General features: G+C 44.3%; 1 protein-coding gene across 2 annotated transcripts in view; it reads left to right on the top strand.

Annotated features, from left to right (window-relative positions):
- The first annotated feature begins 2,103 nt into the window (after positions 1-2,103).
- RBM19 (RNA binding motif protein 19) overlaps positions 2,104-25,260 on the top strand; it is an 82,610-nt gene continuing 59,453 nt past the window's right edge. For both annotated transcript variants that reach the window (XM_088143248.1, XM_088143247.1), the window contains exons 1-21: positions 2,104-2,254; positions 3,846-4,028; positions 4,871-5,002; positions 5,203-5,244; positions 5,865-6,057; positions 6,494-6,783; positions 8,061-8,141; positions 8,951-9,029; positions 10,272-10,343; positions 11,518-11,718; positions 13,029-13,159; positions 14,426-14,547; positions 15,260-15,356; positions 17,082-17,192; positions 17,541-17,741; positions 17,995-18,109; positions 20,391-20,536; positions 21,110-21,170; positions 22,361-22,440; positions 23,400-23,455; positions 24,343-24,459. In XM_088143248.1, coding sequence (XP_087999374.1) covers positions 2,219-2,254; positions 3,846-4,028; positions 4,871-5,002; positions 5,203-5,244; positions 5,865-6,057; positions 6,494-6,783; positions 8,061-8,141; positions 8,951-9,029; positions 10,272-10,343; positions 11,518-11,718; positions 13,029-13,159; positions 14,426-14,547; positions 15,260-15,356; positions 17,082-17,192; positions 17,541-17,741; positions 17,995-18,109; positions 20,391-20,536; positions 21,110-21,170; positions 22,361-22,440; positions 23,400-23,455; positions 24,343-24,459 — 2,546 coding nt within the window. In that variant the 5' untranslated portion in view covers positions 2,104-2,218. The remainder of the gene's footprint in view (positions 2,255-3,845; positions 4,029-4,870; positions 5,003-5,202; positions 5,245-5,864; positions 6,058-6,493; positions 6,784-8,060; positions 8,142-8,950; positions 9,030-10,271; positions 10,344-11,517; positions 11,719-13,028; positions 13,160-14,425; positions 14,548-15,259; positions 15,357-17,081; positions 17,193-17,540; positions 17,742-17,994; positions 18,110-20,390; positions 20,537-21,109; positions 21,171-22,360; positions 22,441-23,399; positions 23,456-24,342; positions 24,460-25,260) is intronic.

Genomic DNA, 25,260 nt, shown 5'->3' with positions numbered 1-25,260 from the left:
GCATCATCAAACCACCATTGTTGTTGTTGTTTAGTCGTTAAGTCGTGTCCGACTCTTCGTGACCCCATGAACCATATTGCGCCAGGCCTTCCTGTCCTTCACTGCCTCCCTGAGTTTGCTCAGTTTCATGCTCATTGCTTCAGTGATGCTATCTAACCATCTCATCCTCTGCCGTCCTCTTCTCCTTTTGCCTTCAATCTTTCCCAGAATCAGGGTCTTCTCCAAAGAGATCTCTCTTCGCATTAGGTGGCCAAAATATCTGAGCTTGAGCTTCATTATCGATCCTTCCAATGAGCAATCAGGGTTGATTTCCTTTAAGATTGACTGGTTTGACCTCCTAGCAGTCCAGGGGACTCTTAAGAGTCTTCTCCAGCACCACAGTTCAAAGGCATCAATTCTTCGGCACTCAGCCTTCTTTATGGTCCAGCTCTCACAGCCATACATTACTACTGGAAAAACCATAGCTTTGACTATGCGGATCTTTGTCGGCAAGGTGATGTCTCTGCTTTTTAATGTGCTATCTAGGCTTGCCATAGCTTTCCTCCCAAGGAGCAAGCGTCTTTTAGTTTCATGGCTGCAGTCTCCGTCTGCGGTGATCTTGGCGCCCAAATAAATGAAGTCTGTTACTGCTTCCATTTCTACCCCTTCTATTTGCCAGGAATTGATGGGTCCAGATGCCATGATCTTAGTTTTTTTAATATTGAGTTTCAAGCCAGCTTTCGCACTCTCCTCTTTCACCCTCATCAAGAGGCTCTTTAGTTCTTCACTTTCTGCCATTAGGGTGGTATCATCCGCATATCTGAGGTTGTTGATGATTCTCCCTGCAATCTTAATTCCGGCTTGTGATTCTTCCAGCCTGGCATTTCTCATGATGTACTCTGCATATAGGTTAAATAAGCAGGGTGACAGTATACAGCCTTGTCGTACACCTTTCCCTATTTTGAACCAATCGGTTGTTCCATGACCGGTTCTAACTGTTGCTTCTTGGCCCGCATACAGATTTCTCAGGAGACAGGTAAGGTGGTCTGGTATTCCCATCTCTTTAAGAATTTGCCACAGTTTGTTGTGATCCACACAATCAAAGGCTTTTGCATAGTCAATGAAGCAGAAGTAGATATTTTTCTGGAACTCTCGTGCTTTCTCCATGATCCAGCGAATGTTGGCGATTTGATCTCTAGTTCCTCTGCCTCTTCGAAACCCAGCTTGTACATCCGGTATTTCTCGGTTCATGTATTGCTGAAGGCTTATTGTGAGATGGGAAGCCAGTCATTGTGGCATACCCAATAAACCAGGGTTGAGATTATTGTGAGTCCACTCAGTAAGTCTCTCTTCCTTGCTAGGTGTCAGGAGGAAAAAAGAATAGCTATTTCTTGGCGCTTTTATTATGATTATTTATTTATCGAAATTGGTCAAATTTTGCTTTATGATCCTGGGATGGGATGCTAAATAATTTGCGATACCCGGGCGAGCTGGCTGGAGAAACTTGCTGCTCTCTGCCTCCACCTGCTGCCCACTCTCTGAGGCGTTGAATTAACGCAAACCGCGTGTGCGCATGCCTGAAGAAGTTTTTCAAAGGACCTGGGCAAAGAGGAAGAGGTAGGCACAGATGTCTACTGCCGGTTCCCATTTGAACGTGAACCTTGGCAACTTTAAGTTTCCCAGGAATATACAGGTGAACGGGGACTAAATAAGGAGGAAGAAAGGCCGTGACCAACCCCTACCTTGGGACCAACTGTCATTCACAAAACCTCTGCTGGGTCTCAGTACAGAGAGACCTTCACCTATGTCACATCCTTCAACGTGGGTCCCTCCACTTTGTAGCCCACCCCTGCCAGTATTTCTAGTCCTTCTGTTAGAAAGTGCTAAACTGGAGGAAACGGTTGGAATCCGTTGGAAAAAGAGAGAGAGAGGAAAAAAAAGGTTGGAAAAGAGAAGCCCCTCCACCCTTCTCAATCCCCGCAATCCGAACCGGAAGAGTCTATCAGAAGCGTCGATCCCTTCTCCCCTTTGGAGCTGCACAGACTCCTTTCCCCGGTAGGCGGTCCCGTTTCTCCGAACGCGCAGGCGTGCGCGCCAGGGAGGCGGGGCCAGGAGTCACATGACCCTCGCGGCGGGGACAAAATGGCGGCGCCCGCGATGTCGCGTGGTTAACGCGCTCCGTCTCTTCGCCTTCGCGGTGGGCGCGTCGAGGAAGCGGCGGCCTCCTCCGGGACCCGCGATGTCGCGGCTGATTGTGAAGAACCTGCCGAACGGGGTAAGTAAGGCGGAGGGGGGATCTGGACCGCTGCCGGTCTAGTTGGCTGGGCTTGTCCCTTCTCCGGCCGCCGGAGGAGCTGAAGCCGGTCACGCGCGTGGGGTCGTGGCTGTTGGGTGGCCGCACTGGGTCTGTGTGTTTCAAACTCGGCCACTTTTAAGATGAGTGGACTTCAACTCCCAGGATTCCCTGTCTTAAAACATGGCTGACTGGGGGATTCTGGGAGTTGAAGTCCAGAATGGGTTCACCGTTGGCCCCTCGGGTCTTCCGGGGGGAATCCCTCACTGCTGTAATCTATTCTATCCACCTTGCTGGTCGCCACTCTCTTTTTTCCTTTCCTTCCGCCTTTCCCAGGATGTCAAGGGAGGTGGGTCTTTTGATTGATTGATTGATTGATTGATTGATTGATTATGTGCCATCAAGTCGTTTTTGGCTCCTGGCTACCATACAGGTAGATTTTCTCCATGACGATCTATCCCTAACTTGGTCCTTCAAGTCTTCCCCTGGTGCCTCCATTGTAACTGGGTCCATCCCCCTTGCTGCTGTTCATCCTCTTCTTCTCTTTCCTTCCACCTTTCCCAACGTTACGGGATTTTCCAGAGAGCTGGGTCTTTGCATAAGGCACTCTGTTTTGAGCCTGGTCATTGATGCCCTGGGTATGTCTGGGTTGATTTGTTCGAAGATCCATCAGTTTGTTTTCTTGGCTGTCCATGGTATTTTCCAGCACCAAAAGCATTGATATTCTTTCTATCTTGCTTCTTCAAGTCCCTCTACGGACAAATAGGGTTTAAATTCTGGAGGAACTTTAACAGTATTCTAGTCTTTAAATATAACTGTCTCAGCAAATAACAAACTTTGAAGTCACCAAAACAGACTAATTGCACTTCTTGAGTTGAGCTGACTGGTATTTGTCCTCCTTTAGTGAAATGGTGTTTTTAGTGACTGTTCCTAGGAGATGATCAGCCAGTTTGGAGAGAAAGAGCTGTTGGGGTTTTCAGGATGAAATACAGGAGGTTTGGGGTTGCTATGGAGAACAGAAACTGGGCACTTAAGGCATGTGAACTCTAACACCCTCTCCCTCTCCCTCTCTCTCTCTCTCTCTCTTGCAGTTCTCAGACCCATCTCTGGTCACCTTTCCTTAAACTTGGGGGGGGGGGTGTTTCTTGCCACTACGGGAACATAGACACACACACAAAGAACTTTATAAGCCCTGAAATAGACTCAATATAATGATGAAATAAACCTTTTTTAAAAAAATAAAAGAACCCAGACCCCCAAAACAAAAGAGAAAATCTTGTCTCTGTCCCTTTACTTCATTATTCAGCCTGCTGTGACCTTTGGTCACCCACAACATTGGAAAGGTTGTCCAAGGATGTAGAACACACAACCATATTGTTGTAGAAATGGCTTCTCGGTGTGGTGTTAAGATCAGACAGCCTTCTGTAGCCTGCAAATGCGTGGGACTACCAGCTGACAATAATAAAAAATGCTTCATCCAGGAGACGGATAGAGGATGGGGCCTTGTGAAATTATTTGTGTTAGCGTTCTTAGCTCTGCTTGGATGAATTGATCGCAATTGCTTCTCCTGCAGATAAAGGAAGCGCGCTTTCGCGATCTCTTTGCCCACTTTGGCACGCTGACTGATTGCTGCTTGAAATTCACCAGGGAGGGCAAGTTCCGCAAGTTTGGGTTTATCGGCTTTCAGTCAGAAGAAGATGCCAAAACTGCGTTGGCTCATTTCAACAAAAGCTTCATAGACACGGCCAGAGTCACGGTGAGGTATATTTTGGAGATATGTTCATCTTAAGTAACGGTAGGAGTGGGGAGGTGTTACATGGAAATCTTTTCTGGCAACGTTTCTGGGCAGGAATCTGATGGGTACCCCTGGAATAACAATTTTAGTCCGATAAGTCTTAATCTGTCAGACCACACAAGTTTGAAGCTGTAGTATATTTTAAAAGTATATTTTGAAGTTTGTTGAATTGTAGCTCCCCATTTATGTTCAAACCAGGAAATTGGTGTAAGCTTTGAACTAGCTGTGTTTTAGCATGCTAGTTTGTCCTTGGAGCTTAAACCCAATTCTCTAGTTTAGTTAACCACCTCAAAGGGACTATCTTTGAAGTATGAGTCGGAAGGATTGAGTATAATATTTGTAATTGGCCTCTAAAACTTCTGTCCATGCAACACTGAACTCAGATTTTTAAAAGCAGGGCTTATTGATCAACCTATTATCAGTTTGCACATTAGCCAAATCCTGGGTGGATTTGAGCCAATAACATGTCAATTGGAGCTGTTTCTGTACTTTTAAATTTGTTTGGCCACTGTGAAGTATAGAAGACATGGCCTTTGAAATCATATCAGCAATTGTGGAAATGTTCAGTCTGTTGGGGGAAGTTTGTAGGAGTTTAAGGGGCAAGATAGGTTTATTAATCCTTATCAACTTACAAGCACAGCATTAAGCCTTAGTCTGTAACTTAGAAACTGCAGCGGCTTGGTTCATCCATCTCCCTTGTTCTAAGGTAGATGAAGACATCATATATCTTGATCTACTAAATGAATCCAATTTTGTGAAGCAAGAGTGAGATCAGGGTGGGCTTATAAATTTTTTTTTTCCAGGTTGAAGTATGTAAATCTTTTGGGGATCGATCAAAACCTAAGGCTTGGAGCAAGCATTCAGCGAAGCCCCAACTGTTAAAGGAAGCTTCTAAAAAATCCACAAAGAGTTCAGGCCATACAGAAGGGAAACAAGTAAGAGAAAGATTTTTTTTTTTCACAAGGTTTTATTGCATGTCAAATCACCTTTAGATTGAAACTCTCAACCGTTCTGCTTTCTTGACTCTGCCTCTTGTTCTTTTACAACCTGGTGCTTTTTAATTTGTTTTAACCTCTCCTTGCCATTTTGACACAGGCCGTGGAGTTTTCAAAACTTTTTTCCTTTCGTTTCCCAGGGTGCAATAAAGAAGAAAAAGGAAGCAGGACAATTGAAAGAGGTAAATCTGAATCACTTGCAAGGAGGATAGATGTAATTGGAAAACAATAGAGTGCTGTTTGTCAACATTTGAATTAAGGGTTCGGGGTTTTTTTATAAAAGCAGCAAGGCCATTTTTGTTTCTTTGTGTTTTATTTGTAACATCTCTTTCCAGCGCTGTTTAAGATTGCCTTTATTTTTTCTGCTTGCATGTATATTGTTGATTTTGCTACTCGAGTGTATCTCTTTCTGTTTGCTTATTGTATTGCTAAACTTTCTACGTGGCTCCATTCCTGAGTGCCTTCCATTGCAGGAAAAGGAAGAGGGAAAAAATGCTTGTTTGTTTATTCTATCTCTACATTGAATCAAAAAGACTCTGAGGCTGGTAGGAAATTGACGCTATGAGGTGACATTGCTGCTCAGACCAGCCTAGTTTTAACCTTCTCCAAGATATGTGGCTGTGGCGATTTTTCTGAATTCTGAGATTCAAATGTTTTTCTCCTGTCCAAGACATCCTTAAAATAACATCCTGAAATATGGGACATCCTCCTTCAAGCTGTGTCCCTGGTGGAGGAACTGCCCCAAATGTTGTGACTTATTCTAACCATGATCCTTTCTAACCATGATCTTATCTTTGGCCAGCTGGAAGGAGAAGCAGCATTTCAGGACTTCCTGGCAGTGCATAAGAAGCGGTCCCAGGTTGCTACTTGGTCCAATGACATAAAAGTGCAGGAGCCCCGCCGAGCTGAACCGGCTGAAGATTATCTGAACTTTGATTCTGATGGGTCAGAGGACGTGAGCGAGGAGGAGGAGGAGGATGTGGAGACTGCTCAAAGTAATGGACCTGTTCTGCTTTTGTGATGTTTTATGAGTAACTTACACAGCATTGGTCTTCCTACCAAAGTTGGGGGGCTCTTGGCCATCCTTCTTCTGCTCAGAGGGAGCTTTCTTATGCAGAGAGAAAAGATGGAACAAGGAGGGGCTGGGTGAGTGGGGGAAATCTTTCTGGTCAGTGGCTTCCATTGTTGCTTTCAAAGCACAGAAAAATGTGTTGATTCTGTATACAATACTTAGTCAACCGTCTTGACCACTATGTGGAGGCCTAAGCCATCTGGGTTTGCTATTGTTGCCCTTCCTACTTTCTCCCTTTCCACCTTAAAGCTGGATCCATATCAGTCTGCAAGCACGTGTGTCCTTTTTGTGACATCCTAAGTCCCCCAAACAGGTGTCCACCAGACCGTAGCTGATGCTCTGTTCTTCTCCACCCACAGAGAAGGGGAAAAGCTCTCTGAGCAAGACAGCAGCCCAGCAAGAGCTCTCAGACATGGATTATTTGCAATCCAAAGTGGTGAAGGGGGATGAGTCCTCGCCTTCCTCTGCAGAGGAGAGTGAGGCTGAGGAGATGGACAGTGAGGCATCTGATGGAGGAGAGGAAGAAGAGGTGGGAGGGAAGACCAGCTGCAAGCCGAGTGCTGGTTCTAATGCCAAGACCAAGCTGACTAGAAAGATCAAAGTCCAGAATCCCACGGCAGACACCAAGGTTGTAAAAACAACAGCACAGGTATGTCCCAATTTAGGAAATTCAGGTCTGTGGTCAAGTGGGTCTCAGTTGGCCAGTCCATTGGGTTATCTTCCGTATTGTCTGGTTATGGATGTTGTCATGCCTTTTTCAAGGAAGTGATCTGATGGGGCTGAATTACATTGCCTGTAAAGCTGGGGGTGGGAGGCAGGTTATGGTTTACAGCACTGGGCAGGTAGGACAGTCCATACCTGGCTTAGGAGCATGGATGTTACCTGCCTGCAGTTTTGCACTGCTCAAAGAGCAGGTGAGGATTACCTGTGACGGCTCTAAGTCTTAACATGGTGCCTGTATTAGACTCTTTCAGCGTAATGAGAAAAGAAGTAAACTCTCTATACAAGAAGTGTTTTTAAGCTCCACAAAGCACCATGAGCTTTCTCGAGAAGGTACAAGTGTAGATCAGCTACTGCTTGGTGACCCCCTTAGAAGCATATCCATCTCTCCAAGAAGAGAAGGACAGAGGAAAGCAGAAATACAGTCGTTGGGCAAATTCTACTGGCGGAGGGGTACTGAGTATCTCATGAATTGGTGCTTCTCCTGTGGCAGCCCCATTGTGAACAGCAAGCCTCCCCAGAAGTAATTTCATCCTTCCATACTTTTTCTTAGGAGTTTTGAAAAGAAGATTAAAAAAAAAAAAAACTAATGGGAAGAAAGGAAAAAGACAAAAAGTGCAGAAGGAATGAAAAGAAATAGAAGTAGCTTCCAAGTTTTCTTTGCAGCAAATATAAGTGCAGTTACAAAATTGTCCTTTTCCTCTATGGTTACAAAAAGAAAAGTTCTTTTTTTTTCTATTGTCTATTTTTTTTCTCATCAAAGCCATAAATCATAAGATCATTTTCTCCTGTTTCGTGCAAGCAGTCTATAAGGGGTTTCCAGTCAGCAATAAATGTAGATATTGTCTTTCCTCTAATCGCCAGTAGTCAGTTCATGAGGACACCCACCGCATGTCCTTCAGGTTTCAAGTGGGCCCACTATTTCAAATAACGTTGGGGGTCCCTTATTTAAGGTATAGGCAAGAGCTATCTAGAATGAAACATGGCTTTTTCTTAGTCCTAGCTGTTGAGACCAGGAATCTTCATTTTCCCAAACTTTAGGTCCCTGACGCACAGTTGTATTTATCTATTCAAACATGGACCATCGTAGACCAAAAAAATTATATTTAGTTAATTGGTTGGGTAGCAGGCAGTTTCTTATGCTGCAGTGCTTGAAGCTTTCAGGTTAGAAATAAAACGCTGATGTTTTTGCATGTCTTGCTGTAGGAAAACTTATCAGTCACAGCCAGTGAGCCTGCCAGAGCATTCACGGTGAAGATGCGGGGTGCCCCGTTCAATGTCACAGAGGTAAGCCACCTTTGTAACCCATCTAAGTCTTGTGTGACTATTGCCAAAGAAAAAAGTCGTCCTCCTTGGAAGATGGCTTTGTAAAACTTGTACAGTATTGCTGTTACATGCCAGCCCTTCAAGATAGATCAGACTAAGGAATCCAATGTCATGTAAGCCAGTACTACTTTTATTGTGTCAGCTGTAGTAACATAATTTTGTAAGTGTGAATAAGCTTCTCCCCCCCCCCCCCCGGCTATCTTCATGAGAACTAGGAAGGGTCTTGTCTGAGACATTTACTCAGGTTACATTCCTGCCCTGGACTCAGTCCTCTTTTATCTGACGGTTTTCTTGGTAGTGGCTCTTCCTTCTGTCCCTCAAGGCTACTCCCTCCACCCTCTACGTTACTGGAGGCTGAGGTTGTAGCATTATTCATGAATGAACCTGTCCCATCTGAAGAGGACAACTCAAAAAGGCAAAGCTGTAAGGGTGTTAGAGCTAATTTCTAGGCTGAACCGAGACTCTTGTAGTTTTAGGGTGGGTGTTAAATCAAAATGTGGTTTGTTTAGGTTTGACTGGGAGGATCCCATGAACCTAGCCAGTAGTGCCTTATTTACTGCAACATCGTGTAGCCAACTAGACTCAATGTCTGAAGCTGGTTACCTGCTGCTTATTCAAACCTTGCTTAAGTAAACCAGAGTTTTGCACCATGTGCAAACCAGATACATATTGAAGGACTTTCCTGAAGATCATGGTGACATGGGTGGGGATATGGGTTGGCTCTAGAATTAACGACCTTTTTCATGGTTGATTATCTTTCATGGATGCAGCAAAATGTTAGAGAATTTCTCGTGCCACTTCGGCCCCTGGCCATCCGGATTGCAAGGAACGCCCACGGGAACAAGACAGGTAATGACCGGATTTATAGTTTATGCTCTTAGTTATTCTGTTCTTCACTTTTGTGTGTTAAGAGTGGTTTGTACAGCTCATAGGTAGCCTGTCTGTCACCCTGCCTTGTTTATGCTGTTTGCCCGTTAATTTCAGGTGAACCCAAAAAAAGAGGGTTGCAGAGTGGAACACCAAAGAGGGAACTCTACTAGTAGTAGAATCCTTAATGGAAGTGGGCTAACATTGGAGCATTGCAGTACGTATAATGGTCTTTGTTTAAGATCCTTTAGAGCGGTGTTTTTCAAACTTGGCAACTTTAAGATGTGTGGACTTCAACCCCCAGAATTCCCCAGCCAGCATGATGGCTAGGGAATTCTGGGAATTGAAGTTCACACACATATCTTAAAGTTGCCAAGTGTGAAAAACACTGCTTTAGAGCTCCTTGACCAGGAAAGTGGTTAAATAACCGCCTAAATACTTCAATTTCCTCTTCTAATTTCCATTTCTCAAAATTACAGTCTGGAGCTGGTGCTTGGACCAATGCTTTGTCTGTCTTTCTTTCTTTCTTTCTTTCTTTCTTTCTTTCTTTCTTTCTTTCTTTCTTTCTTTCTTTCTTTCTTTCTTGTTAAATTTGCTTTGCTTACTTATTTTTCCTTTTAACGTGTGTATATTTGTGGGGTTATTTAATATATAATACAATATAATATATATAGTAACAATACAATGGACACCTGAACTCTGAGTAATCAGCTGAAGACTGAAACTTTTATTGTACAATGAATACTTTAATGCAGTCTGCAGCGGGGAGGGGGGGTGTTCAGTGTTTACTGAACTCTGGATGAAAAAGTGAAATAATTTTATGCTTGTCGTATTGACACCCTAAACTGTAATTAATATTGATAGAATCCTTTTTTCTCCTTCCTCTATTCCCAACCCTCTAAGTTACCTAAATAATAGAATGTCAATACTTTTCAATTAAAATTGGATAAATATCATTATATTGAAGCAATATCATGTATTAGGATTTATAACAACATAATAAAAAGGAAGGAATAGTATGTGGTTACTCTGGAGTCACACAGACAGAGACACACACACAGCCTCCATAGAGATTTGAGGACCCAATGTGGACCTTTCAAAGACCCACTCCAGAAACCCTCCCTGTTCCTTGTTTCTAAACTCAGGTGCTTCATCTCCTGTTACGAAACATCAGTGGAGTTTAATTATATCCTTGTGTATTCTTTTTTTCCCTCAATTTCACAGGGTATGTATTTGTTGATTTTAACACTGAAGAAGAAGTACAGAAAGCTCTAAAGAGGAATCGGGAATACATGGGTGAGTCTCCTGCTTTTTGACTGGGAAAAGGTTCTTTGAGTTCATCTCTGATGTGCTTTATGTGCTGCTGTATGGCGGTATTGCCTTTTTAAGGCATCTGTTTAACACAGTGTTGTCCAAACTTGGCCACTTTAAGATGAGGGGACTTCAACTCCCAGAATTCCCCAGCCAGCCATGGGGAATTCTGGGAGTTGACGTCCACTCATCTTAAAGTGGCCAAGTTTGGACAACACTGGTTTAACACATGGCATGCCAATATTTAAGTCTCCCTACTGTGTGGGCCCACTTGTTGGGGAACTAAAATTGCCTGCGGTTGTTTGCAGAATAACCATCTGAAGGCATAGTTTTCCAATCATTTGGGGGCATTTTCTTGGCATGCTAGAAAAAAGTGGCCTTGATGCTTTCCCAGAGCAATGGTTGCAAACGCGTACAAGTTCCTTTTTGTAAAAAGCAGTGTACTCCAAAAGAGTGTGGCCATTCACAAAGCCTGTGTTTCATAGAATGGGGATGTAATGGTCTGTGTAGTGTTTGTCAACCGTGGCCACTTGAAGATGTGTGGACTTCAACTCCCAGAATTCCCCAGCCAGCATGGGGGACCTTGGGCCAGTCCCTCTCTCTCAGCCCTAGGAAGAAGCACCCAGGGCAAACCAGTTCTGAAAATGTTGCCCAGAAAACTGCAGGGGCTTGTCCAGGCAGTTGCCAGGAGTCAAGGCAGACTCGAAGGCGCGCGTGCACACACACACACACTGCATGCATTTAAATGCGTGCCCCCAAAAGTGCTGTTCGAAGGAATAAATGCATATTGAGGAATTGTCGTGGCCTTCTCAGAGTCTGGAAAAGAGCATTGCCTTTTGCAAAACAGCACAAGTTTGGAAATCTGCACATTTTCCCCTCTCGAGGAAATGGGTGGCCACCTCCCCACTGCATCCGTAGCTAGTTAGCAAGAAGATCGAAAACTTCTTGTTCGGACAAGCGTGGAGATTAACGAGGGGTATCGAGTGGCCAAGATTTGTGCAACCGAGCCTCCTTTTCCCCTTTCCATTAATCTAATGAATGAGATGCAGTGACAATGTAGCTTTCTTGACCGCGGGTAGTTGCCAGGGACTTGACCCGATTTTTTCCAAAGATGAATTAGTCATCCTTTTTCTGCAATGCTCTGGGCTTCGCCTGGCAGGTGGTCGGTACATCGAGCTGTTTCTAGAAGAGAGCTGCGCTAAGGCAAAACCCTCTGAGAAGGGGTCGGGCCAGGTTTGGCAGAGGACCAAAAAAGACGACGAAGAAGAAGAGGATCTTTCGGAATCGGGAAGGCTTTTTGTGAGGAACCTTCCCTACACGAGCACAGAAGAAGATCTGGAGACCATTTTCTCCAAATATGGTGAGCTGTCACCCCAGTTTTCATTTTGGGGACCTTTGGAGCCTCTTTTCCAAAATCCTGTTCTTAAAAGCAGAGTGGGATCCTAGTAGATTTCAAGATAGCTTCAAAGATACTTCCTTTACTTAATTGTGAAGTTTTATGCCCTGCTTTTCATTTAGGCACTCCAAGTGGCCTGCCTCATGCCCCCCACCCTTTTTCCTTACAACCACAATCCTGCGAGGTAGGCTGGGCTGAAAGAATGACAGGCTCAGAGCCCCAAAGAGAACTTCCATGGCTGAGGTGGGAAACAGCAATGGCCGGGAAAGAAGACTTGAGACCCTTTTAGGAATCACAGGAAAGAAATCTGCTAAGAAGAAGAGAGCATCAGATTAGGCAGTTAGATACAAACAATATTATTACATCTATGGGCCAGGTCATTATTATTGTATACAGGGAGTCCTCGAGTTAAGAACGCCCCATGTACAGACAACCCATAGTTAAGAACGGAGCCTGTTGTAGCAAAATTAGAGTTAAATAGTTCCGGTTCAAGTTCAATACACAGTGATTCAAGTTCAATACACAACGGTCCACAATGGTTCGATTGGAGTTAAATACATGATGGTAAAGTACAGTGTTTCGAGCTACATAACAATGGTTCCAGTTAAACACACAATGGTTAAATACAATGATTCGAGTTAAATACATAATGGTTAAATACACAGTGGTTTGAGTTAAATATACAATGGTTAAATACACAGTGATTTGAGTTAAATACATGAAGGTTCGAATTCATTACCCAATACCACTTATACGGTATTATACAATAATGCTGTTCTGGCTTACGTACAAATTTGACTTAAGGACAGACCTTGGGAACGGAACTCATTCTTAAACTGGGGGCTACCTGTACACAACAACATGTTGTTACAGCGGCCAGTTCTTTAGCTGGTCTTGGCCTTCATTCACATCGAGTTCTTCCCAAAAACCTAGGATGTGGTAATGTATCTCAGATGAAACAGAAGCTTCAGAGGAGCGTTTTTCATCAGTGCTATAGTAGAGGAGGGGGGGAATTAGACCTCCTGGTGATTTTTGGCTTAAAGCAGTGTTCCTCAACCTCAGCAACTTTAAGAGGTGTGGACTTCAACTCCCAGAATTCCCCCAGCCAGCAGAAAGAAATGTTCTTAAAGTTGCTGAGATTGAGGAACACTGACTTAAAGGATAAGCAAGCAAGCATGAACATCTGCCTTCCAAGATTCATCTAATGTTGCCTTCCCTTGGACTAGACCTAATCCTCCAAGCTTTTATTAAAATTTAAATTTGTTATTCCACAGGGCCTCTCTCTGAGATCCACTTCCCGATTGATGGCCTGACCAAGAGACCCAAAGGTTTTGCGTTTGTCACCTACATGTTTCCTGAGCATGCTGTGAAGGCATTTGCAGAAGTAGATGGACAGGTTTACCAGGTACAAACTGATTGGTGGCCTTCTCTGTGCCGCAGATCTTACACAGCAGCCCCCAGGAAGCTAGTAGGAAATAACTGGATTAGACAGAGGGTGATCTGCGAAGTCAGAGACTCTCGGGTTTCCATATATCGAGAAGTCATTCTTGGGCTCCACTGATGGCCGAAAAGTTCCCATGTAAATGCTTTCCTTATGGTAGCCTTTTTGTCAGAATCTGCATCAATCAAATGTCAATTTAAAAAGCTGTAGCAGTCCATGGGTGTTTGCTTGATTTGATTCTGCCATTTGTATCGGGGAAGGGGGGGGATGGTCGTTTATAGTTGTGCGTGGGATATTGCTATGAGATGGAGAGGCGCTCACACTGATATGGGAATTTACAGCAAGTCCTGAAGGCAGACAAAACCGGTGGTGGTCTGAAGGCTGGGAAGAACTGTGTTATCAATGGGAGGAATGCACAAGGCCACCGTTCTGTGAGAAAAGGTTTTGGTGGCAATATAGTAAGGGCGGGGGGGGTGGGGAATAAGTAGAGGGAACTTTACACAGGCTTTAGTTTTAGCAATGCTTTGCTTCAGGCTGCATGTACCAACCAATAAAGGAGCATTTATCTGAACCAGGCCTGGTTTCGCAAGAATTCTTCTAAATTGCGGTTTGGACATTGTGGACTTGACACTTTTTCTTATGGGATAAGGACCAGCTGCTGTATCTGCCATATTTTCTTTGAAGCAAGAACATGTTGAACCAGATGAAAATAACATCCCTAATAAGCTGGGCTGAACTCAGCAAAGAGATAAATGCAAAGTTTTGTTTAGGGTGGCAAGGAAAGGAGGATCTGGGGAGAGCCAAGAACAGGGTTGCCAGCAAGGTCCACTGAGTTCTGGTACTTGGAAATGCTGTCTTAAATTCTGGGCTTCCTTTCTCCCTCTGAACTCTAGCTGGTTGATCGCAGGGGTCCAGGGGGGAAAATGGCTGAAGTGGCCTTTCCCACCACAGACCATGCGAACCAATCGTTGCTCTGAAGGAGAAGGTTCAAATGCTTCATACAAAGGTTTCCATGAAATATGAGGATGGGTGGTGTCATTTCTGAGTGGACGCTGAGCAGCTGTGTAGTAGCGGACGTCTTCTGGAGAAGAAGTGGAGAGCGGGACCATGGAGTTGGACCAGATATCCATTGGAGAGCTTTTCCAAGACGAGGATCCAGGATAACTTTGGGCTTTCCACCTGTTCTTCCAGGGTCGGAATTCCAGAGTCGGTATTTATTTTGTCTCCTAGGGCCGAATGCTGCACGTGTTGCCTTCTACCATCAAGAAGGAAGAAGCTCAGAGCTCGGATTCTGCAGGGTCTTCTTCATACAAGAAGCAAAAGGCATCCAGAGATAAAGCAAACAGTTTGAGGTTTGTGCTTCCAACCATGCAGATTTCTTCCTCTCTTTTCTTTATAACTATTAAAAGTTTTCATATAATAAAAGACAAAGAAAAAGAGAGAAAGAAATAGAAAAAAGGGCAAGAAAAGAAAAACGAAACTTAAGAAATATTGAAATGACTTCCAATCTTCTTTGCAACAGATAATGACATTGTCCCTCTTCCCTCTTAAATACTTTAGAAATCCCCTCAGCCCCTCATTTGATCCGCATCTTTCTTCATCTTCAAATCATAAATCATCCATTCATTTTTTCCTTCTTCCAGCAAAATGTCCACGTAAGGTTTCCAGCCTTTCAAAAACTTGCTTCATTGTTTGTTCTCTGACCGAACAGGTCAGTTTCGCCATTTCTGCAAATTCTGACATTTTCACAATTCGTTCCTCCGCCGTAGGAATATCCTTATTCTTCCAGTTTTCTTCCCGTTTTTGACCAGGGATGTGAGTAGCATGGAGGAGGGATGTTTGAGGTCTTCTAGATTTAAGAGAGCCCAACTATTTTCCCCCCCTCCTCCACCAGCACATTTGCTCGCCTGCATGGGATCTCCGATCACCCATGGTGACCAGGCGAGCAGTCAAGATCAGGAGCTGGGCAATAGGTTTGCCGCTTGACCGTTGAAGTGCAGCCTGAAGTCAAGGCATTACAGTCTACCCAAACAGCAGGACTCACAATGTTTCTCCTACACCTAGTTCACACAACTGGAACACCCTATTCATGGGAACAAATGCTGTGGCAGATGCTGTTGCGCAGAAATACAACGCTACTAAGAGTCAAGTGCTGGATCATGTGAGTTTTTTTTTATTTAAATAACTTCTGCCCTTCAACTAGAATCTGCCCAAAAATCTGCACTGAACATTTTTTGTTCCCCTAACTCAGTGTTTCTCAACCTTGGCAACTTGAAGATGGGTGGACTTCAACTCCCAGAATTCCCCAGCCAGCATGGCTGGCTGGGGAATTCTGGGAGTTGAAGTCCACCCATCTTCAAGTTGCCAAGGTTGAGAAACACTGCCTTAACTCATTCACAGGTGGTGGTTTTGCAATATTGTAATTTTCTCAAACCTGGTTCCCTCTGGAGGGGGAATGATGACAGATTCCTAAAAAGGAGTAGCTGAGAATAACATACAGTGGTACCTCTAGTTATGAATGCTCCTACTTATGAATTTTTCGAGATACGACCAGCTCCGGCCCCAAAAATTTACCTCGACTTGCGAACTCACCTCGATTTACGAACCAGATCCGCGGCCATTTTCCGCCCGTTCCACGTGGTCCGCGGTCATTTTTCCGCCCGTTGCACATGGTCCGTGGCCATTTTTCCGCCCGTTGCACATGGTCCGTGGCCATTTTCTGCCCGTTCCACGTGGTCCGCGGCCATTTTCTGCCCGTTCCACGTGGTCCGCGGCCATTTTCCGCCTGTGCCATGTGGTCCGCGGCCATTTTTCCACCCGTGCCACGTGGTCCGGGGCCATTTTCCGCCCCTGACGCATGGTCCGGGGCCGTTTTTCCGCCCCTGACGCGTGGTCCGCGGCCATTTTTCCACCCCTGACGCGTGATCCGCGGATGCCAGAATGGATTAACGGTAATTACATTGAACCTTATGGGAAAATTTGCCTCGTGTTGCGACCAATTCAAGTTGCAACCAGAGTCACGGAACGGATTAAATTCGTAACTCCAGCTTCCACTGTATTTATTTGTGTTATCTCAGAAATGAGGTGCAAAGTTGCGGTCTTTGGAAAGGGTGTGTCAAGCATTGCAAATGGGAAGCAGCGGTTTTGAGTTTACTTCCTTCCGTATTCCTTGTAGCCATTTCTATCGCTGCCCCTTTGAAAAAAAGCTGTTTTCATGCGTGTCATTACTTCTTCTCTAATTAATGAAGTAATTACTTCTAAAGCAGGCTGTTTTGACTTTGCAAGTGTTGTGATTTCTCTGTTGCAAAAGCCGTCCAAGCACGAATTTGAGCCTTTTTTTTTACAAGTCCACCAAACATGGTAAAAAGTCCCCTCTTGTGGTTCACATTTCCTACATAAATTCGAAGTACCTTTATACATTTTACATAATTTTTCTGGTGACGGGTACTAACGATACACCGTTTTATAAAAATTCTCTCTAAGGTTATAACACAATATAAATTTCAGTCTTTTCATCTACGTATTCTCCCACGGTTCCATTGGTATATCATACCCAAGGTTTTTAGCCCATTTTATCATATCTTTGACTTGTTCCAAGCGCAAATTTGAAAGGTTTGGCTCACTCTGGAAGTTACAGGAAAGCAGAATTTTGTTGAATGCTAGAAAAAAACTTAAAATGAATTGCTACTGCTGGAGCTCATGAGGTAGGGAGACAGTGAATTCGCTCTTGCTTTTGAGGTCTTTCCAACAGATGAAGATGGGCTTGTTAGTTTTGGAATTACGTATAATTGCTTTCTTCCCTGCAACTCCTCCATCCGTCTCACTGGTCGTTGGAGGCTCACACCACTGTAGGCATCTTAAGAGAGCCGCCTTTTCACTTTGACAGGAGGGCAAGGGGAGCGTGGCCGTGAGGGTGGCTCTCGGGGAGACTGAGCTCGTTCAAAATGTGCGCCAGTTCCTGCTTGAAAACGGCGTCTGTCTGGATTCCTTCAGCCAGGTAAGAGACCGGTGGCCGTTCAAACCCTTGCCCTTTCTCCCTAAATTGGTGACATCAGCCCGAAAGTTGGTGGAAGCTGTCAGAAAAGAGAACTCAATAGAGCGCATTTTGTTAAAACATTCCTGTGCTCCAGAAGCTAGAAATTTCAGAAAGCTACGATTCTCTGATCCCCCCGCTTTCTGAACGCAGGGAGGCGTTCCCAACGGAGAAGCATTCAAATCGGCAAGCGCGCCTCTCTTGGGCTGCAAGATCCTTTGCCTTCGTAGCCTTTCGGGTGAACGTAGGAATGGGTTCTTCAACCATTCGGCTGGCAATGCAGCCTCTCTCCCCTTCTGTCCCTTCTTCCAGGCTGCTGGGGAGCGGAGCAAGACGGTGATTTTGGTGAAGAACCTGCCTGCTGGCACGAAGGTGGAGGAGCTGGAGGAGGTTTTTGGGAGCTTTGGGAACCTCGGGCGTGTGCTGCTTCCAGAAGGAGGGGTGACAGCCCTCGTGGAATTCCTGGAACCCACCGAAGCGAAGAGGGCATTCACCAAGTTGGCCTACTCCAAGGTATGGGCACAGGGGGCAGGGAAGGTGGCATGAACCCGGTGGCAGCCAGGCCTGGCAATTGGATGATGGCCACTCTGTAGGGCACTTGGATATCCTACCCACTTTTCAGCATTAGTTGGCCCCCCAACTTAAACAGATCTTGGGGCCATCATCGAATCAGACACCACTTTTTATCCTTGCGCTGATTTGTACCAAACATTTTTCCTGGCTCACTTTAACTTCTTTGCACTGATTTTTTTTTTCCCTTGCCCAGTTCCAGCATATCCCTCTCTACCTCGAATGGGCACCCATGGGGGTCTTTTCCAGTCCGGGGGGAAAAGCGTCCAAGGTTGAAAAGCAAACGGAAGGCGAGGAACAGACCCAGAGAGGTATGTTTGGGGAGCTGATGTGGCCGACGTGGAATCCCTTCTGTCTGGTTATGTGTTCGGTGGGTTTTTCCCCAGAAGATACAGTATTAAAGACTCCTAGAATACAAGGAAATGAAGCATCTTGACAAATCTGGATCTGCTGACCCAAGAACAGTAGTGTCTGCAGGGAGAGAGTCAAAAAAAGTCAAGATAGTGAGGAGTGGATCATGAAGGTGGTGGAATTCACGGAAATGGCCAAATTGACCTGTTTGATCAGGGATAAAACAATAAGCACTTTTTATAAACACCTGGAAACCCTTTATGGACTTTTTGCTGAAAATGGGAGAAAAACGAGTTGGTGATTTTTGGATCTGCTGATTAAAAAGGGTTGAATATGGGAAGAAGAGAACCATGTTGTAACTTTAAAGAGGTAGGAGAAGCAATCAATTTGTTTGTAACTGCTGTAAAGAAGATCAGACGTAGTTCCTTTAAATCTTTTTTTCTTTTTTCCTTTTTCTATCTGTACTGTTACTTGCACATTTTCTTTTATCTTTCTCCCTTTTCTTAACTTTTCTTCATACATTTTTTCCTGTTTCTCTTTTCTTCATGGATTCTTCATGGGTTTCTGGGAGTTGAAGTCCACACATCTTAAAGTTCCCAAGGTTGAGAAACCCCGCCTTAGATGATGATCTCTAACTGCTGTTTCTGCTATTTCTTATACAATATTTTATAATGATCAGCAACATTTGACATATTTAAGATTACATAAACATTGCCAACGCCTCTCGTAATCGATATTTACCGTATTGCAATGGTAGCGGTTGTCTCCTAGCATCGATTCCAACCCCAGCTTCCCATTTCATGTTTCCTGTCCACCAGCCTTTCTCCTTGTCCCTGGTACATTTGGGGTGACCTTGAGCAGGCTTAGCTTTTGCACTGTTTTTCTAAGTTTTGTCTTCCAGCTTCTAATTTCTATTGTTTGTTCCGATGAGCACCCTTACGAATGCTAGCAATTCGTGGGGCACCTCATTCTGGAATGAAGACTACATTCAGTTGGCTAGACAGATCATCGGTGAGCCCGAACTGGTTACCAGTATCTTGGCAGGATGCTAGATTGGTCCAGCAAGGGCTGAATTACGTTAGAAATGTCTAGTAAAAAAGAGCGGTTGAGCATCTCCTGTGACTCTTACCCTTGTTTATAAGCTATGGTTTATGGCTTTGTGTGAAGCTAAGCAGATGGTTTATTTAATCATAATTAAACTGTACCCTAACACAATGTATGAGTCAGTTCCTCTCTGTCAATTCAGGATTTGAAACTCTGCTATGAATTCCCAGATTCCTCATTCCAGCAACATCCCCTTCCTTGTTCATTTCCTTCCCTTCTCCTTTGGTTTTTAAAAACTGATTAAAAAAAAAAAAAGCATTGTGTTTGTTTTGTAAGGGAGGGAGAATGAAAGAGAAAGCTAAAGCTGTGGGTGTGCCCCATATATTGTTCCCAGCACATAGTTTCTCTCTTTCCCACATTTGAGACCTTTAAATAAAGGGTTTTAATTTCCAAAGCATGTAGAAATCTTGCAGCTCATAAGGCCGTAAGCCTCCAGTATCCAGGGGAGAAACAGAGATAAATTTCTCTGCAGAAAAGAGCTTCATAAGATGAACTCCTTTTCTTACATACACACTTCTGTAGTTTGGGTGAGGGTCCCCCTTTCCCCAGCTCTAATCTCATCTCTTTTCCTGGGGCTCAAAAAAGAGGGCAGATACCTATCTAATAGGTAATGTGTTCATACATTATCTTTTCAGACTTTATGTTGGAAAAGGCTGGTCATATGAAATGGTGCCTAGCTGAAAAAGTCCTAGCATGTATTTGTGTTAAGAGGTGAAATTCACATGCCAACACGTCGTTTCTTTTTCTCTATGCCTGCAGTACTTCAAGACTAACCAAGACAATCCTCTCTAATTTGACATCCTCTAGATCTGTTAGTACTACAGCTTTTTTTTAGGATTTTCATGAGGACTAGTGCCTTTGGGCTACCTCCTTGACACAGCCTGTGAGCACTGTGGTACAATTATTCATTCCTTGGCTTTAGATGAGAATTTTTGGATTCCACAGTTCCACTGGTATCTTTTTTCAGCCAACAGATGCCTCCTGCTCTTGTTTCTTTGAACCACCCTAGAGGAGTTGGCCTCTGCTCTGTGGGTTCACTCCTTTGGTTGCTGACTTGTAACATCAACCTTTTTGAAAGCCAAGCTGAGTCCGAAGGATTTTCTGCCTTAGATTTACCTATCCTCTCTTCTCTTGTAGGGATTTCTGAGAACAGTGATGCTCAGAAGGAAATGGAGGAGGAAGAAGAAGAAGAAAAAGAAGAAGAAGAAGAAGAAAGTCTTCCAGGGTGTACCATTTTCATTAAAAACCTCAACTTCAGCACTACAGAGGACACTCTAAAAGAGGTAGTTTTCTGCAATTTCATGACTCTGTAATGGTATGTGGGAAAGACTTTGGGAGACTGGGCGAAGAGACGCTGCCAAGGGAACTGTCAGATAAGAGACAGCATAGCCCACAGATGGATAATGGGCAGGGCAAGAGGCTCAGAAGGGATCCTCCCTTGGGCTGTAAAGGAGACGGGGGGAGAGATGTACTTTCAGACTTGCAAGATTCTGTTAATGTAGCCTTACAATAAAGTAGAATTAGTTCATTTGGTCATGATTCCTTTCTGGTTTATCTAGCAAGGCTGACATCAGTCTTGCAAGTCTGAAAATACATTTCTCCCCCTGTCCCTTTTACAGCCTGAGAGATTAGGGAGGGTCCCTTCTGAGCCTCTTGCCCTGCCCGCAATCCAGCTGCGGGCTCTGCTGTTTCTTATCTGACTATTCACTTGGCAACATAAGTTTGCTAGTGTAGATTTTTGTTGTCACATAACATCTTCGTTACTTTCTCTCCCTTTGTCCTTCTCCCCGGTAGAAAAGCAGGGAGGTATAATACAGGGGAATAAAGCTAAAGCACATTTATCTTTCTTCTTCCAGGTTTTTTCCAAAGCTGGCGTCGTGCGCAGTTGCACCATCTCGAAGAAGAAAGATAAAGCTGGTATGTTCTCTGATTTTGTCCCCGGAGTTCTGTTGTACTGGGGGTGTGTTAGACTTCAATTCCTGTAACGCCCCACTGGTTGACCAACTATCTGGGAATTATAAGAGCTGACATCCAACCCCAACATTAGGCAGAAAATTGGGAAGTGTTGCCTTAGACCAGTGTTGTCCAAACTTGGCCACTTTAAGATGAGTGGACTTCAACTCCCAGAATTCCCCAGCCAGCCATGCTGCCTGGGGAATTCTGGGAGTTGAAGTTCACTCATCTTAAAGTGGCCAAGTTTGCACAACACTGCCTTAGACTGACCAAGAAGCTAGAAGTGGTGGGGATATCTTGACAGAAGTACATTTGTTTCTTAACAGCTGTCCTTCCCACCTGTTAAGTTTATTCCCCACAGCAATGGTGTCCCTTTACATTTTCCAAAGTACGTGGAAATACTTATCATTCATCCATCTCTCTGTTCATTCTTGCGGGGATGAGCGTTGCTGCTTCTCTGAAGGAAGAGGAAGAGACTGAAGAACCCTTGCAGCACCTATGGAAGGAAGGGAAGCAGGGCCAGAACTGGGGGTGCAAAGCAAGGAAAGGGGGAACCAGGAAATGTTTGCAGGATGGATGGAGTTGTAAAGCTCAACAGAAGAACAGAAGCCGAGTCACTTAACATGTTAGTCCGTAACACAACATAATATATTGTAATAACGTAACAGAGGTCAGGTAATGTGTTGGTCCAGGCTGAAATGGGGTTGTGTGAATTCAGCCATCAGGTGAGGCTAGTTGCTTCTTCTTGGATGCTTTGAAGGGAAAACTGTTTTAGGCTTGTATCTTTGCTTAGTAAACCACAAAATGTTCGATCTCTCTCTCTCTCTCTCTCTCTCTCTCTCTATCTATCTATCATATTTATATAGCTGTCCATCTCACACGGTGACTCTGGGTGGTATAAAACAAATCTTATGTACGCCTTTACTCTGTTCTTATATTGTTAGTTGCAGGGTCGCCTGTCACACATAACATCTGTCCAGTCACTTTGATCCTGCAGGGTTGGCATGCTCTGGCTTTCTTCGATTAAACAATCTCATCTACCAGGTTGTTAGATAGAGATCTGACTCACAGCAAGCTAACCCTAAGCTAGAGGAGGACCAGGGCGGTCTCTTAGCGTAAATCGATTTCTGATGTTCTTCTGGCCTTCTTCTTAGGCAACCTACTCTCCATGGGGTTTGGATTTGTGGAATACAAGAAGCCGGAATATGCCCAGAGAGCTGTGAAGCAACTACAGGTAACGGTGTGTAATGGTCTGTGGGAATGACCCTTGGGAGACAGGAGGAAGAGCCACAGCCTAGACAACCGTCACGCAAAAGGTATCTCAGCCCGTAGAAGGAAGGAGGGACCCTCCCTAGTTTTCTGGAGAGTAAAAGGAAAGGAGGGGAGAAATACTATCAGCTTTGCAAGATCCTGTTAATGTAAAGGTCATGTTAGTACTCATGGTTGGTGCTTCTTGTCTGGACTACCTCGCAGGGCTGACACAGTGGTGGCCTCTTGCGTGGTGGCTGATGGACCGAAGCAAGACAACATTTATTTTGCACAGACGAGATCTGCCCCTCCTGGAAAAAGCCAGGGGGGTAGGAAAGACGTTCTGGCAAAGTCCTTGAAAAGGTGATTGGAAATATGGACCGGTGGCTTTGCCTAGGATAAAGCAAGTTCCTAGGCACACTTGGTTTACTTGCTTTTTATGTCCCTTTCAAGGTTTCTCCATGATGGATCCTGAAAGGACTGAAATAGAGTTCATGGATAACCCTTTCCACCTTGGAATATTATTTAGCATAGTAAACATTATTGATTTATTATCTCAATCTTGCTACCTTCTTTGCTCCCCTTTCATTTTCAGCTGGCAAGGACCAGCCTTCCTGAACTTGGTGTCCTCCAGCTGTGATGGATTTAATTCTCCTCAGCCACCAATGAACGGGGGACATCCCAGCTAAGGGAGATTGATCTGTTGGACCCAGCACGCTCCTACATTGTGTCTAGTTTATCAATCATACACTTGACCTTTATGTTAACAACATCTCTTTAAAATGTTGTGCTGAAACCCTGCTCTCTAATTCATTAGGCCCCCTTTGTATCAGTGTGACAGACAGCCTGTTTCTGTAGTTAGTTCGTTGGGTGCCCGTTGCAACATTTTATTGAAAGAAAGGTTTCCAGCAGTCCCATTGCATCATTAAAATTTGCTTTCTTCAGGATTGCTCCGTGGATGGCCATCGGCTGGAAGTGAAAATCTCCGAAAGAGCCATCAAGTAAGTTTCTCAATCTTGATGAGAAGAGTCACTTCTGTTCCTCATCGTGTTCAGGCCAGGTTGGAGAATCTTCATCCAAATGCCTTCCGCAGGGCCTAAATGCATCCTGGCAACTGAGTTTGGGAGGGTCTGATTCCAAGTTCCACCAATCCTGAAGTCAGGTTTGAAACTACCCTTTTTGATCTCAGATATTGTGATGGAATGTGAGAAAGACCTTAGGAGACTGGGTCAAGAGAAGCTGCCAAGGGAGTGGTTAGATAAGAGACAGCATAGCCCACAGCTGGATCGTGGGTGGGGCAAGAGGCTCAGAAGAGACCCTCCCTAGTTTCTTGGGCTGTAAAGGAGAGGGGGTGGGAGGGAGATGTTGATGTCGGCCTTCCAGGGTAAACTGGATAGGAATCACAACCAGATGAGCTAATTCTACTTTATTGTAAAGCTACATTGACCAAATCACGCAAGTCTGGAAGTACATCTCTCCCCCAGTTTCCTTTACAGCTCAAGAAACTAGGGAGGGTCCTTTCTGAACCTCTTGTTGCAGGCTATGCTGTCTCTTATCTGACTGTTCCCTTGGCAGCGTCTCTTGACCCAGTCTCCCAAGGTCTTTCCCACATACCATCACAGATATCGAACAAGAATCCCTTAGCATCAACCTGACAGCCTCTGGATTTGGAGGAACTGCAATTTCTGTTGGTCCAGACCATGATGGGAGTTGCTTCTTGGTGTTAATACTCTGTTAGGTTGGCAGATGCTGGATGGTTTGGCCCCTTTCAATCCTCAATAGACTCAGAGCTCTCCTTGAGCTAAAATGCCAACTGGACTCGGCTTCTGTCTCACGCTTGATTCAAGAAAATAGCATGGCACCGATGCCACCTCTCTTGGTTCATTAGGTCCACGGTGACATCAGCACGCAAGACGCAAGTCAGCAGGAAGCAGGCGAATTCCAAGATTTTGGTGCGGAATATCCCCTTCCAGGCCACCGTGAAAGAGATCCGGGAACTTTTCAGGTAAGCAAGAGGGATGCCTCTCATATTTAAAAAAAAAATGGATGAAAGGCACGTCTTTCACTCGGCAAGGTGGGATTTTATGTCAGAAGGCAGCCCAGTTCACTCCCCCCAAATTGTGGGTGCCAAGTGAAGGGTGCCTCGGTCATTCCCAGTAAGAGGGACTCTTGATTGGTAAATATTTTATTGGAGGGTCCAAAAAAAATTGGAATGCTGAAATTAATTTTCACACCTGTTAATATCACCGTGAATCCCTTCAGCTTTTTCTGTCTTTCTTCCCTGTATTTATTTTTCTTTTCGTATTACTCTATTAAGATTTTAATTAAGAAAGGTAAAAACTCACAGAAACTCATATTTAAAATAAAAAAAGAAGAAAAGAAAAATGACAAAGCCAAAAGTGCAGGAAAAAAAGAAAGAAAATATAAATAAATAGCTTCTGATTTTCTTTACAGCAGTTATAAGCGTACATATAAATTTATATGCATTTAATTTACCTCTCACTCTATGGTTACAGCATAACTTTCATTTTTTTCTATAATCTTTTTTTTTGTAATCCTCGAAACCATCTATCAAAAGTTCATTTTTTTTCTGTTTCACGCAAAAAGTCAATAAGGGGGTTCCAGTCAGCAATAAACTTAGATTGTCTTTCCTCTGATCAAAGACATCAGTTTGGCCATCTCTGCAAGTTCCATCATCTTCACCGTCCGTTCCTCCACTGTGGGTAATGTCGAATCTTTCCATCTTTGGGCATACAATAATCTCCCTGCAAACCGCAAGTTTAGGATGGCCTTGAGCGTTCCTCTT

Source organism: Python bivittatus, unplaced genomic scaffold (genome assembly GCF_059951505.1).
Source record: "Python bivittatus isolate LINGU-HERP-01145 unplaced genomic scaffold, Pbiv_v1 ctg000280_np1212, whole genome shotgun sequence".
NCBI lineage: Eukaryota > Metazoa > Chordata > Lepidosauria > Squamata > Pythonidae > Python > Python bivittatus.
Note: the sequence above shows the minus strand (reverse complement) of the source record. Positions and strands in the feature narration are given on the sequence as shown.